This window comes from Lynx rufus, unplaced genomic scaffold (genome assembly GCF_022079265.1).
Source record: "Lynx rufus isolate CCGP_SWC_20201006 ecotype Redwood Valley unplaced genomic scaffold, mLynRuf1.p SCAF_3, whole genome shotgun sequence".
NCBI lineage: Eukaryota > Metazoa > Chordata > Mammalia > Carnivora > Felidae > Lynx > Lynx rufus.
The window spans coordinates 98,004,240-98,022,677 of NW_025814845.1; the positions used below are offsets into that span (position 1 = coordinate 98,004,240).

At 37.1% G+C, this 18,438-nt stretch overlaps 1 protein-coding gene across 5 annotated transcripts in view; it reads right to left on the bottom strand.

Annotated features, from left to right (window-relative positions):
• The window catches only part of PDE5A (phosphodiesterase 5A), a 138,562-nt gene that overhangs the window by 100,588 nt on the left and 19,536 nt on the right, over window positions 1-18,438 (bottom strand). For all 5 annotated transcript variants that reach the window (XM_047091487.1, XM_047091483.1, XM_047091486.1 and 2 more), the window contains exons 2-3: window positions 17,034-17,622; window positions 5,463-5,552 (exon numbers count right to left, since the gene is read on the bottom strand). In XM_047091487.1, the coding sequence (XP_046947443.1) occupies window positions 5,463-5,552; window positions 17,034-17,622 (679 nt within the window). The remainder of the gene's footprint in view (window positions 1-5,462; window positions 5,553-17,033; window positions 17,623-18,438) is intronic.

Sequence of the window (18,438 nt, forward strand, 5' to 3'; positions counted from 1 at the left end):
GAATCTCAGCTTTGCCAGTTTTTAGTTATGTGACTTTGGGTAAGTTCCCTAAATGTTCCATGGCTGTTTTCTCATCTGTTAAGTAGGAACAAATAATGACCACCTTTTATGGCTGCTAGGAAGATTAAATGAATTAATATATATGCCAGGTCCTTAGAATAGTTTCCACAGGATAGGCAGTTATTTCCAAGTTCATACCCCACAGTCCTCAAACCACTCTAATATACAGCCTGGGCTGGCTATCTTTTCTCCCTTGACCCTTCCTCTTCTCATCTTCATTTATTTTCTTTAGCCAACAGCTCTTTGACCTTTCCAAAATAAATTGTTTTAGCCTCTTCAAGCTTCTTCAGTACCCCCCCCCGCCCCCGCCACTTTGTGCATTAACCCCATTCTCTTAGAAGGGAGCAGGACGGGGGAAGATTGCAAAAACTTACCCACTACAATTCTTTTCAAAATTTTTGTCACAGAAGTTTAGCAATATCTATGATCCTGATTTCTAAAAAAAGCATTGCTCTATCTATCACACATTAAGATTACATCATTAATGAAAAGGACTCCAGAAAATTTTTAATTAGTTGAAATATTTCAAAGGAAGACGAGGCAAATAAGGAAATTAAATATTTTTCTGAATCATAAAACTCTTCCTGAATTTTCTGTATTATGTTATAGTTCAGACTTTAGTATTCAATATTCAGCTTCTCCATTCAAGCAGCTTTCCAGCATCAGTGTCTATGCCTTAAGACACTGGTCACTAACAAGTACCAGGACATTTTGTGAACAATCAGTAAAATAAACTATTTACTGACTGTTTATAAAATCACACCTCATTTGAGGTTCCCTGGTAATTAGTTGGAATTGGCGTTGGCTTACTCAATACAGTTGGACTAACAAAAGGGAAAACACCAAATTGATTTCACCTTATTTATGAGCACAAACAGTGAAAAGCATTTTTCTTTTAAGCTTAAAGTTAGGGGGCAACAGATCAGGTTAAGGCAGGGACTGCTCTGGTTATCACTTGGCCCTAGCTGGCTGGGTATACCATGTGGCTAATGACCTCTTCATATAATTATATCATTCCTTATCTCTCCTAAAAGTTCTGTTAGTTCTAGGTCTCCTTTTAAAACATAACATTTATTGATCACTTTCAGTGTGCCTGTAAGCCCTTAGCATGCATGAACCCATCTGTTCTTCACAGAAACCCTAGGAGTTAGGTCCTTTTATAACACCATTTTGCAGATGAGAAAACCGAAAAACAAAGGGATTAACTAATTGCAACCTGGGTACTTATCAAGTGAGTGGTAATGGGATTCAAGCCCAGAGCCAGCAGTCTTAACAACTACTCCCAGGAGCACCTTGGTGGCTCAGTTGGATAAGGGACCAACTCTTGATTTTGCTCATAACGATTTCACGGTTCATGAGATTGAGCCCTGCATGAGGCTCTGTGCTGGCAGCATGCAGTCTGCTTGGGATTCTCTCTCTCCCTCTCTCTCTGCCCCTCCCCCACTCACAGGGGTGCATTCTCAAACTCTTTCTCTCAAAGTAACTAAATAAACTTAAAAAAAAAAAAAAAGGCAATTACTTCCAAAGCTTTACTTGTGCCTTCCACCTTAACTTCAAAAACTTTGTGAAAAAAGAGTACTTCTTTATGTACACAAAAGTAACATTGCCCTGAGTTTGTCTACATAGCTATAAATTTGAAGATAATTCTGAAAGTCATATACTGCATCTTCTTACTGGCCTTGGTTCTGTCAGCCAAATTTCTTTTTCTTTCTTTCTTTCTTTCTTTCTTTCTTTCTTTCTTTCTTTCTTTCTTTCTTTTCTTTCTTTCTTTCTTTCTTTTCTTTCTTTCTTTCTTTCTTTTGGCATAGCAGAGGATTCTATTCTGTTTCTCTTCATTCCTTTTTCTCTGAAGAAATGATTCTCACAGGAAATAATTTTGAACTGCATGGTGCCAGTATGGGAGAGAGGGAGCAGGTGGGAGAAGGTAGAGAGTGGGGACAGTCAGCAAGACCTTTTAAAATCTGTGTTTGGAAACCCTCCTTTAGATAACGTTACTAAGTCTCTAGTAAAGTTACTGAAGGTTTCTTTGTTCCATGAAATGCTTGGTGTGAGTGAACTTTTGTGAAGACCAGTGAAGAGCCCTGGCTTCCTATCTAGTCATTACAGGGTAAAGCAGAGACAGCAGGAGAGGATGAAGGGACATGGAGGCAGGCAGACTAAGTTTGCTCAGGAACCTAGCAGGAATCTGAGGGAGAGCTCTGGACAATCACAATCTGGGACCTGTAGCTGGACCCACTTTAATCAGATCTGGAAGTAAGCAGACAGCCCTAGTTGAGAGTGGGGTTATATATATATATTCATATATATATATTATATATATATATATATATATGTATAATATATATATATATTCACGTAATCAAATTCAAATCATCCTTACTAAAACAGCTTAAGTTTTAAAAACTGATAATACCACATGTTGCCAAGGAGGTGAAGCAGCTGGAACTCTTATGTTGTTGGTAAGAACACATGTGGTACAGCCACTTTGGGAAAGAGTCTGGAAGTTTCTCATAAAATTAAACATACACCTACCATATGACCTAGCAAGTCCCCTCCTATATATTTACCAAAGAGAAATGAAAGCATTATGTCCACACAAAGACCTGTATGCAAACACTCACAGTGGCTTCTTTCATAATAGTGGCTTTTTTCATAAAACTGGAAACAATTCAAGTGTCTATCAACCAATGAATGAATAATCAAACTAGTATATTCACACCATGGAATAAATCACTCATCAATAAAAAGGAATTGGGATGCCTTGATGGCTCAGTCAGTTGAGCACAGGACTCTTGACTTTGGCTCAGGTCATGATCTCACAGTCAGGCTCGGTGCTGACAGAGCACAAAGCCTGCTGGGGATTCCCTCTCCCTCTCTCCCTGCCCCTCCCCGACTCACACTCTGTCTCAAAACACATGAATAAACATTAAAAAAAAAAAATAATAAATAAATAAAATAAAATAAAATGGAACAAATTACTGATACTTGCAACAACATGGATGAATCTCACAAACATTATACTAAGTGAAAGAAGCCAGGCACACAAGACTATATACTGTAGGAATCCATTTATATGACATTCTAAGAAAAGGCAAAGACAATAGTGACAAGAAACAGACTAGTGATTGTTAGGGGTTAGCGGTTGAGGGAGGGAGGGGGATGGGATCAACTGCAAGGAGTACAGGGAAATATCTGAGGTGACAGAAATGTTCTGTATCTGGATCGCAGTGATGATTACATGTCTGTATACACATTTGCCAAAACTCATCAAGCCATACACTTAAAATGGATGAATTTTATTGTGTTAAATTATACCTCAATACAGCCTTTTGCTTGTTTTAATTTAAGTCATCTTCACAGGTAGTCATAAAGAGAGAAACACATGTATCCTGTGGTCCCACTCACTCTGCCCTGGTGGTTTTGTTGCACATTCTCATGGGTTCCCCCAATCCCCAATGTTGGTGAGATTGTTCACACTATTTAGAAAGAGAAGTTAATCAGAGAATGATTCAGGCTGAGTCTTTGGCCAGTACAAAGTTGTTTTCTGGATCACAATTTTCCCATATACTTAACTAACTGGAAGCTGAATACAGTCTTCTCAAGTGCACAGAATCCTAGCTCTTGGTTTATAACTACGGCTATCAGATAAAATACAGGAAAGCTAGTCAAATTTAATTTCAGATGAGCGACAAGTAATTTTTAGTTTAACTACGTCACAAATATTGCAAGGGACATACTTCTTAGTTGCTATATCTGGCAACCCATCATTAGTCCATGCATTTTCCATTTTATTTATTCACCCACATAATTAACCAATTAATTAACTAATTAATTAATCAACTGAGTAGTTAATTAATTAATTTCATATTCATGGTTTAACTGCAAGTACTTTTAGTGACTTTGGGTCTAACTATCCCCTTTAAAAAACCAAGTAGCAACTCTAAGACACTGAGAACTTATTTTAGACTACTGGAAAATAACTTGTTTAGGATCCTGTTAGTCAAATTGTGATCTGCAGACTTGGGTTGTCTGCATCAACTTGGTGCTTGTTAGAAAAGAACCTCAAGTCCCACCTAGGCCTACAGAATTCAGAAACTGCATTTTAACAAAATCCCTATGTGATTCATATGCACATTCATGTCTTAGAAGCACTGGTTTAGAATGCTGTGTTTTAGGAAAATTCCCAGGGCATATAGCAGGGAGGACTGAAGGGAAACTGAATGCAAGTACAGAGAAGCCTGTTACGAGAATATTTTAAAAGTTCAAGCACTGCTTCAATATCTGAATTATGGCAATAGGTGTGAAAGGAAAGGAACTGAAGTGAGAAAAATTCCAACAGTGAAAATCAATGGAACTAGGTAAAGGACCGGATGGAGGAGAGAAAGGAAAGATGTCATAATTTGAATATATATCAAGCAGCAGCATCGAAGTGTTTTTAGTATCCATGGTAGTGGTTCTCAAACCTAGCAGCATATTGTAATCACCTGGGAATGTCAAAATACTGATGCTTGGGCCCTAACTCCAGAGACTGATTTCTGGTGAAGCCTGGGCATTAAAGTTTCTCAGTATTTCCCAAGTGATTCTAATGTGCAGCCAAGGTTAAGATGCCCCAGTGTGGGTGCTTCCAATCTATTTGTTTTCACTTCCAGTAGTGATTTTCAACCCTGGCTACACTTTAGAATTATCTGGAGAGCTTTAAAAACATATCAGTGTCTACACACTGCCCTCAGAGAGTCAGATTTAATTGGTAGTATTTTAGAGTTCCTCAGTTGATTGTGATGTGCAGTCAGGACTGAAAACGTTTAACTGAAACATACAATTTGACTGTTAATTTATTAACTTTTTTTTTTCAAATAAGTATGGGTGAAGAGGGAATTTAGTGCTAACAGAATCCAAACCTTCTAGTCAGATGAAATATAAACCAAAACATTTCATTTGCTTGTTATAATTTCACAATGAAATGTAATTGGAATTAGCTACAATTTTCATGTTTTCAAAACCTCATTTTGAATGCCTCCCCACAAAATCAGCTGATGACCATTACAATTGGATAACCATTTATGAAATGAACATTATTCAGATGCTTCCAATATAATATGAAATAAATTGATTCTAACCACAATCACAATTATGTATCGTAAAAGAGAATAAGGTCCTAGGGTGGTGGTGGGGTAGTGAGGTAAGGAAATAAAAAGTCTGAAATCTATTTCTAAGTCAAAGTAAAGTCTCTATCAAGATTCAGCCCTATCTAAAGTCTAAATAAAAAAAATCTAGGAGAATATTTAAGCTCTTTGTAATTAACTTGTCACTACAGTATTATTTCATAAACATGCAAAGTAAAAGTTTTTTCAAAAAGAAAAGTGTTTCCAAATGACCTTTTACAAAATGGAAAATTGGCTTACCTCTTCCCTATGATTCTTAATCGGCATACAAAGAATACTTTGTGTCCTGTAGCCTGTAATTTGGTCAACTTCTGCATTGAACCGAGGATCCTAGTAAAAAAAAATAAATTCAATTTAATGACTGACCTGTTCAAGGACAGATTTGATTTTTCTGATTTATAAGATTAGGAAAATCTAACCTTCAACTTACCTTGTTGCTCTGAATGACAATTTTATCATTGGGAAAGACATCAAATCATCTAAGTAAGTACATATCATCTTTGACAAAGATAAATTTATATTTTTTAGTAGCTAGTGTTTATGAGAACCAAAAAAATACAGACTCAAACAAATGTTCAGAAATAATGGAAATTCAAAATATTAACTGATTTAGATAGCATTCCTTAGACTCACAAAAAAGCGGCAACTCTCCACCTCTGTAATACAATTTGCCTGTTCCCATCTCGCTATCTGATTCTTCTGTGCCATCCTAAAGAAAAGCATCTCTGCTCTGAAATTTTTCCTATAAAACCTACCAACTCCAAAGTGACCAGCTTAATATTGACTTTACTTCCCATATAATGGTTGTTTATATATTACCTCAGTATTCTGTCTTCTATCTCAGGTGTTCATAGGAATTTTAAATATTTTCATGTGTATGTGTAGTAAAACAAGCTGTATGGCCTCAATCAGACTGTAAACAACTCCTTAATCTTTGTATTTTTTTCTTCTTACAAATTATATCATACACATCCAATAACCACAAAGGACTTCTGAGAGGTGTAAAAGTTCTAAATGTGGGTCAATTAAAGAAGGGTACAGGCTATTTTTGTTGAACTTTAGATTGGGAAGATTAAAGTTAGGCTATAAACTCTATGAGGGGATTTTTTTTGGGGGGGTTTGTCACTGTATTCCCAACACTAGCAAAAGAAGTCCAAAGCATTTGGTAAATAAATGAAGGAATTAATTAACAAATAATACCACCGTTATCAAATGTGATCATTTTTAGTTATCATAGTTTAAAACAAACCTTGTAAGTGAGGGGGAAAACACACTAGGTGAAATGGACAGATACTACTATATGAGATAAGATTAGAATGGAAACAAACATACCAGAATGAGTGTTGTTCCCCTGAAAGCAATAGTCTTGGGAAGTTACATGCTCAACCTAATTATAGCAACATTGCTCTAAAAGCTCTGTTTTTGGAATTCCCTTCAGAGAACATGGAATAGCCACAATGGAAAATCCTCATCTTTGAAAGTCATTTATTTATTTTTTTAATTAGTCAAGTCATGTAAAGCCAAAGCTGTGAATGAAGTAAATGATTACACTAGATTCCATCAACTGGGGTCAGAAATGAGGCCAAATTTCCCAAGAAAGTCGAACTTGGCATTAAAGACAATTTCCAGACAGAAGTTATAAAATAGTGGAAAATCAGTATAAATATTTTAGATTATAAATAAACAGTACTGCATTTTTGCCTTTTTTTTGCAAACATGCTCAAAGTTATATTGAGACACAGGGAAAACTTTGGGTGAATATTTAAAAAAAATCTTTCTTAAATAACATACTATATTGGAATGTATCTAAAAAGGCAGACAGGATACTGATATTGATGAATTAAAGAGGTAAAAAATTATTAACTTATGTAGTGGGTTATTCTACAAGCTAATAATCAAAATATGAATAAAATGCATCCTCAGCAATTTTTGTTAATGAATATTTAAATTACAAGACCAATTGATAAAGAAGAGAACCAAACTCAACTATCTAATCAAAGCAATAGAGTTTGACAGACTGACAATAGGACTTTCACAGCTTTGGGGGCATACTAAGAGTTTAAAATCAACAGCAGCCTAAATTTCATTTCATTGAAGGAGGTGGGAATAATGTATGCTTCAAATTCACCTTAGGTGAATTTGGTCATCTCAAAGAATTTTCCTAACAATGCACTCATGGCAAAGGCAATACACATAGAGAACTTTTAACTGCTCTAGCTCCGGCCAACACCAAAGAAAAAATGGAGCGGTACTATTATCATGATTATTCCTTAGACTGTTTATGAGAACAGTGTAAAAAAAAATAAGCCTTGGATATCCACTTGCTAAAATAAAGCAACTGGTACCAGACATGCCCTCCTACTGAAAAATATAAGACTAGACAAATATATGAGACAGCTAAACTACAGACCATGAAAATGGGGAATACACATGACAACCAGGCAATACTCTGGCTTTCTTCCAGGGGCATTTTCCTGCTGGCAAGAAGGTAGGTGGTATACAAGTGCAGTAACAGTTCCAAATGCAACTGAAAGGAATTCAGGGCTTCTAAAGTGGCTAAAATTTGCAAGGCAAAGTACCTAATAAGAGAGCTATGTTGGGGAATTAGGGGAAGGGGTAAAAGGAGTGGCAAAAGACTGAGTGGCTATTCACTTCAGACATGTATAGAGCAAGGCTCTAAGAGAACTAGCTAAAATTATGTGTTGAAGGCTGAAAGCAGAATGGTGATACCAATTAGGTAAATATTTGGAGGCGCTGGAGCTCCAGCTCAACCAGAGGAGAGACCTAAGCACCTCGGGCATTCAGCTGAGACACAGAAAGGAATAAGTACTCCTTACTTAGGAGTAAGGACCATACCCTTGATTTGGGAAGGGGTGGGGGGAGGGGAGGAGTATTCCTTAAGACAGTATTCAAAACAAAAATAGATCTACCTTAACAATAACACCAACTCTGGCAGGACCAAAATGATCATTTGTAATTTCACCACCTACAAGAACAAATATCAGCCCTCTTTTATTTATTTTTTTTTTTAATTTTTTTTCAACGTTTTTATTTATTTTTGGGACAGAGAGAGACAGAGCATGAACGGGGGAGGGGCAGAGAGAGAGGGAGACACAGAATCGGAAACAGGCTCCAGGCTCTGAGCCATCAGCCCAGAGCCCGACGCGGGGCTCGAACTCACAGACCGCGAGATCGTGACCTGGCTGAAGTCGGACGCTTAACCGACTGCGCCACCCAGGCGCCCCTATCAGCCCTCTTTTAAAGAAGGATGATATGATCCAAATGCCCTGCAAGAAAACATCCACAATATCCAGCATACAATAAAAAATCACAACACATGTGAAGAAAACTTGCAACTGCAACCCATAGTGAGGAGGAGAAAAAGTAGTCAATAGAAAATGACTCAAAAATGATTCAGATGTTAGAATTAACAGACAAGGACTTAAAAGCTTCTATTATAAATGTACTTAAGGACTTAAAGGAAAACATGGTAATAATGAACAGATGGGAAACTATAAAAAAAACTTAAAAAAACAACAAATGGAAACTCTAGAGCTGAAAACTACAATGTCTAAAATGAAAAGTTCATCAATGCATTTAATAGCAGATGAAGAACAAAATAAGAAAGGGTCAGCAAACCTGAAGACAAATCAACAGAAAGTACTCAATCAGAAGGACTAAGAGGGGAAAAGCCTATAGAAAGTTAACAGAGCCTTGGTGTTTTCTGGGACATCATCAAGTGGTCCAGCATATATATCATCGGAGTCCCAAAGAGAAGAAAGAGAATGGAGTGGAAAAATACTTAAAGACATAGACCAAAATTTCTCCAAAGTTAGTGAAAATCTTAAACTTACACACATATTATGAAAATGATACATAAGAAACATAAGATGAAAATACAAAGGATAGCTGACTTCTCATGAGAAAAGTGAAGACCAAAAATATGGGAAAACTCTGTTAAAATGTTGAAAGAAAAATATTAACTGAGTATTGTCTATCCAGTGGAAATATCTTTCAAGAATACAGGCAAAATAAAGGCATTTTCAGATAAACTAAAACTGAGACAATTTGTCACCACCAGACCTTTACTATAAGAAGTGCTAATGGAAATTGTTCAGCCTAAAGGGAGAGACACCAGATTCTACAGAAAGGAGTAAAGAGCTTGGGACTTGGTTTGAACATGCATAAATATGTAAAGATAAGGAAGCCTGGGTCTTCATTTTTTGAGAAGGAAACACCTAATAGAAAAAGGAGGAAGAGAAACAAAATGCACCTTGAGGTGTTGAAGGTATCACTAAGAATTCTTTGATATAAAAATAAATAAAATATAGGCATGTGTTGTATATTTACATATTTTTTTCCTAGCTCTGTCTACTGACATACTGGTAGCAACAAACACATACCAGAAGTAATGAACACATCTAGTGTTCACATCTTGGTTTCTATCTTGGTTATTTCCTCCAATGAAAGGAACCAGAGTTCCTTGGGAAATGAATGATTCTAGGGCTAGGACAGGGAAAGTATAAGATAAGCCTGGGACATATTGTTAAGCCAACTGGAACTTTCAGACCACCAGAAAGCAAGAAAACCCAGAGTGATGGCAACATAACAAAAAGACACAGAGCCTGGCGAATTGGATATAATTTGAGAATTTGAATAAATAAAGATAATAACAGATCATAACTCATTAAACAAAACAAAAATCTGTGAGTTCATAGTGAAATAAAGGAATGTATGAATAAAGAAGGCAAACTCTTCGTTACATGAGAACTAAAAAATATAGACGTTATGATGGAGTTAGCAAATCAATGGATACTAAAATTACCAAATGTAGGTTCATGAAGAATAGAATATTTAGCAATCAATGGATACTAAAATTACCAAATTTTAGCGAATCAATGGATACTAAAATTACCAAATGTAGGTTCATGAAGAATAGAATATTTACACAATATCAAGGTACCTCATCATAAGATTTATTAATTACAATAGAAAAACTGTACCTTTATAGCGGAGAAACCTAGTAGACACCACTAACCAAGTTTTCAAAATTAACATCAACACTGGGATAAATCAAAATCACATGCTTCCTGGTAACATATGTTGAGAAGACTGTGGGTATTTAATAAAATATATATTTAGTCTTTGTCCCAGGTTCCGGCACAGAGCTCCTAAAATCCCTGTAATTCCCTGAGTAACAGGAAAGTCTTTTGATAGTCAACACAAGCCCCTTTCAACTGTACCTGTGTTCATGCTAATGAGATGAGTCATAAGTGAGTGGGCCCCAGAGAGCTTCCAGATGGGGACTGGCTACAGAAAAATCAATCAACTTATTATAGGGTTAGAACTCTGAGCCCCACCCCTGACCTCCAGAGAAGGGAGAGGGAGCTGGAGATTGAATTCAATCTAATGGCCAATGGATTTAATCAGTCATGCCTACATAATGAAACCTTGATTGAAAAAAACCTCAAAACAATGAGGTTTGGAGGAGTGTCCAGGTTGGTGAAGATATCTACATGATAGGATTGTGGTGCACCTCCTGGAAAAGGAATGGAATTTCTGTGTTCCCCCACCTTCTATTCTTTGCCCTAATGCATCTCTTCCATTTAGTTGTTCCTGAATTGTATACATTAAAATAAAACTGTAATTGTAAATATAGTGCTTCCTTGAGTTATGTGAATCATTCCAGCAAATTATTGAACCTGAAAGAGGAATCACCTAATTTGTAGGTTGGCATAAATGTGGGTAGCTCGGGGGCCCTGTTTGTGGCTGGTATCTGAACTGGGAACTGTGGACAATCTAGTGGGATTGAGTCTTTAGACTGTGGGGTCTGTGCTAACTAGTAGTAGTATAGTGTCAGCAGTTAGTTATGAGTGGTAGCTAGTGCTAACTACTAGCAGTTAGCATCAGAATTGAATTGGGTTGTAGGATATCCACCTGGTGTAGGAAAAGTGAAGAACTGACTGTTGTTTGGAAGCCCAAACAACGTCTCATCATTGATATCTGTGGTTCTGCCCAAAATGCCTACTTTGAGTCTCCTCAAAAATTTGACAAAATAATTAGCCTGTACTCTCAAAATATATGTACAGATAAATAAAGAAACAGAGAAACTATTCCAGATTTAAAGAAGACTAAAGACACATGACAAGCATATTCATTATATAATTCTGGATCAGACCCTTGATCAGAGGAAAAAATAGCTATGAAGAACATTAATGGGACAATAGACTAAATTGAACTATGGACTATTAGGTAATAGCATTGTATCATAATTCTGATTTGGACAAATGTATTCAAATTATATAAAAGAATATCCCAGTTAGAAAACATTCACTGAAAAATTTAGTAAAAATATTTCCAACTTATTAAGTGGTTCAGAAAAATAGTATACACATATTACTTACATGTATTATATACGGAAGAAAAAAATGATAAAGTAAATGTGGCAAAACATAAGCAGCTGGAGAATTTGGGTAGAATGTATATGGAAGTTTCTTCTACTAGACTTACAACTTTCCCTTAAGTTTGAAATTACATAAAAGTAAAAATAACAGAAAACAACATAAGTAGACTTGCCAATTTATAAGCTATTTTTCTCTTACAGAGTGACATTTTTAAGACAATGTCTAAAACTTATTAGAACATTAAACAAAGACAGATATAGTGGTTCCCACACTATGTTCCTTGGGGTGCAATTAGATCATGACAGATTGGTAGATTTATCAAGATTAAAACAGTTGATATTGTTACTTCTTTCTTCTAAAATTCATTTTGGAAATCATTTTACTCATTAGAAATTCTTTGAGAGAGCTCATAGTTCTTTTTTTTTAAATTTTTTTTAACATTTATTCATTTTTTGATAGAGAGAGACAGAGCGTGAGTGGGGGATGGGCAAAGAGGGAGACACAGAATCCTAAGCAGGCTCCAGGCTCTGAACTGACAGCACAGGGCTCGATGCAGGGCTCAAACTCACGGACTGTGAGATCATGACCTGAGCCGAAGTCGGATGCCCAACCGACTACGCCACCCAGGCTCCCCAGAGGGCTCACAGTTCTTCAGGAAAACTTCTTGATAAAGTGAGACGTGCAAAGTGAGAGATGGTAAAGACTTACTTATCTTGATAAGGAATGCAAAAGGAGGAATGAAGTCATCAGGGTGGGGAAGAACAGTAGCTACATGGTAAAGGCCATATGAATGGCAATGAGACCCTCCCCTAAAACCCTCCAAGTCTTCTTCCTAGAAATCATAGCATACCTGGAGTGGCTGTCCTATGGAAACAGGAGAAGAGTCTAAGTTTTGCATTCTGGTTGACTTAGGAGAAAAAGGAGTGTTTTGACAATACAAATCCTTTGACAGGAAATCTTGGGGAATCTTGGGGGTTCTGTAGGGCATGACACTAGGTGTTCAACGCAATCTGTGATGGTCAATTTTAAGTGTCAGCTTGATTAAGCTAAGGAATGCTCGAATAGCTGGTAAAACATTATTCTTGGATATGTCTGTAAGGATGTCTCTAGAAGAGATTAGCATTTGAATCAATAAACTGAGCAAAGAAGATCTTCACCAATGCAGGTTGGCACCATTTAAATCATTGAGGGTCTGAATAGAACAAAGAGGCAGAGGAAGGACAAATTCATCCTTTCTACTTAAGTTGAAACATCTACCTTCTTCTGCCCACCTGCTCTCCATTGAAGTTCTTGGTTCCCAGGCTTTTGGATTCGAACCCACAACAGACTTAGACTACGGGTTGCCCAACTCTCAGGCCTTCAGACTCTGAATTACACCACCGGCTTTCCTACTTGTCCAGCTTTCAGGCAGTGGGCAGACTGTGGAAATTCTATGCCTCCATAATCCAGTAAGCTAATTTCTGTAATGAACTTCTTCTCATATATATGTGTATCCTACTGAGTCAATTTCTCTGAAAAACCTTCACTATACACAATCCAATATAGATACTAGATGATACCTAGTTTTCATATAGAAGAAGAATACCAAACACATTTATACAGTTGTCCTGAGTTGTTCTGATGATTACGTTTTAATATCTTATTATCAATAAATGCTGTGCCACCTTCAGGAAAGTTACATGAATGATGGGCTGATGCAGAAGGAGATGATGTGTGATTGAACATCTATCTATAGACAGCAAATACCCTCTCATTAGTATTTGCGGTCTGATTGAGAATCACTGGTTTAAGTTATGGATCTTGTTTTATATTTTAAATAAATGAATGTGTTATTTTATTAGTAATAAAATAGATGACTTCTCACATTTATATCATTCTGTCACAAAGTTTTAAAAAATGAATCAAATGTTGACCACTTCTTATAACTGACTTATCTATGAGACTATTTTTTTATTTTTAGCTTCAATCTGAGTATGATTATGTTTCATGTCCACCTCGGGGTTTTGCACAACTTTTCAAGGGTTCTATGGTCAAATAAGCTTTAAGAAATACTGCTTTTAGGGTGTAATTTTCACAGATGCATGTTTAAAGAGGTAGGATTCAGAAAACAGAATGCATTCTGACTACTTTCACAAAAGGCTATGAGACACTATTTTGATATGAATCATGGGTGGGGCTGAATTATGAATTATCCATTAGCCAATTGACTTCTACTGTCAACAGCAATGTAAACTGTATGTCACAGATCAACCCCACAAATTCTAAATGAAATCCTTGGGACACAAATAACTTCTGCAGGGCCACTATAAACACGGATCAAGGGTGCCAAGGGTGATGCAGCAACATGAAGAATCCACAGGCTAAGACGCTTCACCCTGGAAGCACTGCAAATCAAGGACATGGACCCCTTTGAGACAGCAGTACAAGAATTAAATCATTACTAACTGCAAAATAAAACTGACACTGTCAAAAATGGTAAGCGTATTAAACAAAATGCATATAAGTGAAGAAATTCTCAGGGCTGCAGAAACTCAGAACCACGCAGACAAATGAAGGCTTTCTCAGCGAAGCTGAAGCATATTTATGGTCCTACTGTACTTGGGACTATAGTGCCATTGAAAAGTGGAAACCCAGCTGTCACCTAAGACAGGAAGGGAATTCTGCAAATTTGGCAGCAATCCTTCAGCTGTGTCCTTAATACCCCGCTTGTAGTCTGCGACGGTGTGACGTTGCTCCAGAGCTCATAGAAGTTGCAGAGAGAGCTCCAAGAAGAATCAAAATTGAATAAACTCCTTGTATAGAATGGATTCTGGAAAATACCTCAGGATTTCACATCTTTCCCTAAATCCCTGCCCTCAATATTCCTCACTGGCTACCATATTTACTCACCTATCTTCAAACCCTCAGTCATCCTACCTCTTCCTTTCCCCTCACTTTCAACTCCTATTAGCGACCAACTCCAACAGATTCCACTTCTTTATCGGAAATCCACTCCTTTCTTTGCTCATAAGGCTAGTGTCCTGGTTCAGGTACTCACTGCCTCACACTATTCAATAATCTGTCCTCCCAGTTTCTAGAATTTTTCTAGTTCATTTTATGACCACTGTAAAATTCATCCTGCTAAAGCACAGTATGAATCATAGCAATCCCCCTTTCAAACCACCTTTAATTATCCCTCGTGGTTCTAGTCCACATACACACCCCTCAGCCTGGCATTCAAGACCCCAGTAATCTCCAGGCTCTGCTCCCATAGCTCCTCAATGTCTACACTATTACCTACACATGTCTCTACGATGACGTGTGGTGCACCTGCCCTGTTGCTTCTTTCAACTTCTCTTTACATCTGGATTTCACCATGTATACAAACCAATCTATTCAAATCTTATCTGTTTTCTAGGGTCCATATCAAGCGGTGCTTCCTCAAAGAAACATTTCTTCATCTCCCCAACTAATGATATCTCCTGCTTACCTGAACTTACCACATTTTCCTGGGCATCTATTATGACCTCCTTTCTATTCTACTTACCTATCCTATCTACTATATAATTTTAATTTAGTAAATATTTATTAAGACTTGACTGGGAGGATGCCTGGGTGGCTCAGTCGGTTAAGTGTCCGACTTTGGCTCAGCTCATGATCTCACGGTTTGTGGGTTTGAGCCCCGCATCGGGCTCTGTGCTGACAGCTCAGAGCCTGCAGCCTGCTTCAGATTCTGTCTCTGGCTCTCTCTCTGCCCCTCCCCCACTTGTGCTCTGTCTCTCTGTCTCTAAAATAAATAAACATTAAAAATTTTTGGAAAAAAAAAAGACTTTACTGGGGCACCTGAGTGGCTCAGTCAGTTAAGCGTCTGACTTCAGCTCAGGTCATGATCTCGCGGGTGGTGGATTCAAGCCCCCCACCCAGCTCTCTGCTGACAGCTCAGAGATTGCAGCTTACTTCTGATTCTGGGTCTCCCTTTCTCTCTGCCCCTCCCCTACTCATACTCTGTCTCTGTCTGTCAAAAATAAATAAATGTTAAAAAAAAAAAAAAGACTTGACTATGTGCCAGGCATTGCATTAGCTATCATGAATACAGGGATGAATAAAAAAAGCAATGACCCTTCAAATTACAGAGAGGAATTGCAAACTGGGATTGCCACGTAATATTTAGTGTACCACATGGTAGGTAGCTAGAACAATTGTTCTATTACGGTGCTTGAAAATACCTGATAAACAAAGTGCCATTCAATTAAGATGTTTTATTTATTTATATTTTTTATTTAAGTTTCTTTATTTTGAGAGAAAGAGAGAGAGAGAGAGAGAGCGCGCACACATAATTGGAGGAGGGGCAGAGAAGGAGAGAGAATCCTAAGCAGGCTCTGCACTGTCAGCACAGAGCCCCACATGGGGCTGGATCTCACAAACTGTGAGATTATGACCTAAGCCAAGATCAAGAGTCAGACACTTAACTGACTGAGCCACCCGGGTGTCCCTAAGATGCTTTATTTAAAAACCATAATTCTGGGGCACCTGGGTGGCTCAGTTGATTGAGAGTCCAATTTTGGCTTAGGTCACAATCTCATGGTTGGTAAGTTCAAGCCCCACATCGGGCTCACTGCTGTCAGCGCGGAGCCTGCTTCAGATCGTCTGTCGCCTTCTCTCTCTGCCCCTTCCCTGCTTGTGCTCTCTCTCTCAAAAATAAATAAATCTTTAAAAAAACATATTTCTATTAATAAAAAAGATAATTTTAAATGAAAAATTTGAAGAATCATATAGTGTAGTCTTTAAGACCATAATTAAAGACCTGTATATAATTGAAGCAAAGTAGAAGAAATACCAAATCTTTCTGCTGAACTATTTTAGAGCAACAATTTCTATTTTTTTGAAGACATAAATTTATTTGTTTAATAAAATAAATGAAAGAAAATATGGAAAGAAAGAAAATCAGATTTTGGTGTCAACGGGACTTCAAATGAATGAATATAATTAATTTGAATAAATAGATAAATGAATGAACAAATGAATGAAAAAAGACTACTGGTTTCGTTTTTTGACAGGTTTTGGACCTAGCATTTTAGATTGTCAGTAAAATCTTTGGGAGATAAAATAGATAAGGATAATTATAGTCAAAAAGAGAATACAACTATGAGATGAGCTATGTTAAATTATCACCAAGAAGAAAACAAGACAAGCTTTCTCTAGGGCCCATATCCTTGACTCAACCACAAGTAAAGAAACCCTGGCATTTAAAAAGATGGGAAAGTTCTTACCATACGTACCAATTTTAAGTAAGTGTGCAAATTACTACATTCAGTAATCCTGTTACATCTCAGCTTGAAATATCCCTACCATTCCCAGCAGTTGTCCAATGTTCCATCCATGTTCCTCTCCTCATCCTGCTACCCCATCTCAATGATTCCCCACTTACCTCGTAAGCATCTTTGATGTTTAAGGGCTCACCAAATGCTGCCACGTGTCCCACAATGCCTTTGTTCCATTCTAAGCGGATACAGTTATTTGAAGCTTCTTCCAGTGTTGAACCTTCTGCAACATCAAACAGGCGGCTGATAAGAAACTTGTCGTTGGAGCTGTCCTCACAGACAAGGAACAGGGAATAGCGATCGGCAGAGATAAGTCCATGAATATGCAAGAAAATTTTGTGACATAAGGCTGTGACATCCAAATGACTAGAGATATCTTTCACTAATTCCAAGAGTCTTGAGCACTGGTCCCCTTCATCATTATCAAACCTTGGGGGGGTTAGAGGCATCTGTTCCTTCTTTTCTGAGTCAGAGAGGAAGCTCACGGTTCCCTCAGAATCCTTGACAACAATGGGTCTAAGAGGCCGGTCAAATTCAGAGGCAGAGATTTTCCTGGTTGGTGTTCCAGGTGCACTGCTATCTGCACGGGGACTCTGCTGCGAGGGGCAAGAGCAAGATTCTGTGTGGCTTCTGATACCTTCTTTGCACACAGGGATGGTGTGGACTCTCTCAGCAAACCAGGCATTGACCATTTCTCTGCAGAACAGAATGCAGACATATTAAATATTTAAGACAGAAAGGTGCTATCCCTGAAAACTGCTAAAAATTCTCTCACAGCAAACTGATCAGATAGTAATTCAATTTTTCACAGAAAATAAAAATAAGGTGGTTTATTTAAGACAGTTTCATTTTGAAAAACTGTAGAGAACAATTGGCACAATGAACATTTTAATAAAGTCTGATGCCTATATACATAGATTTTCAGATATCTGATTTATAACTCATCAAGCTTCAAGTCTGCTTCTCTCAAAAGCAGTTTGTGTTAGAGTAAAAGACACTAAATTTGACAAAGTCTGAGGAAAACATAAGTACAAAAATCAGTTCGCTGTTTAAAACATAACTTGTTCTGAAGTGAAACATTTTAAAATTTAAAACAAATATTTAACTAAATTTGGCTAGCTAATATGTCTAATTTTAGATAATTTTATCCATATTGCTATATACAGATTAGATTTAGAAGGGAAAAATATAAATAATTTGACCTGCTTTGTAGAAAAATTATAGACTTCTGTAAATATTATCCAAATAATGTTTGTTCATCAATGGTAAAAATGATCTCTTCTTCTAGATTATCTACTTCTGGTATAAAGGAAGAAAATTAAAAAGTATGCAATACCTAATTTTAAAAATTCTGCCCATGAAAATTTAAATTATTTGTTTTTAATGTACCTTTCTGTGAAAGAAAGAAAGAAAGAAAAAGAAAGAAAGAAAGAAAGAAAGAACCTTTGAGCTAAAGGCTTCACAGTGGGCGATTTGTTTTTAAACAAACTTCAGATCACACTATACATCCAA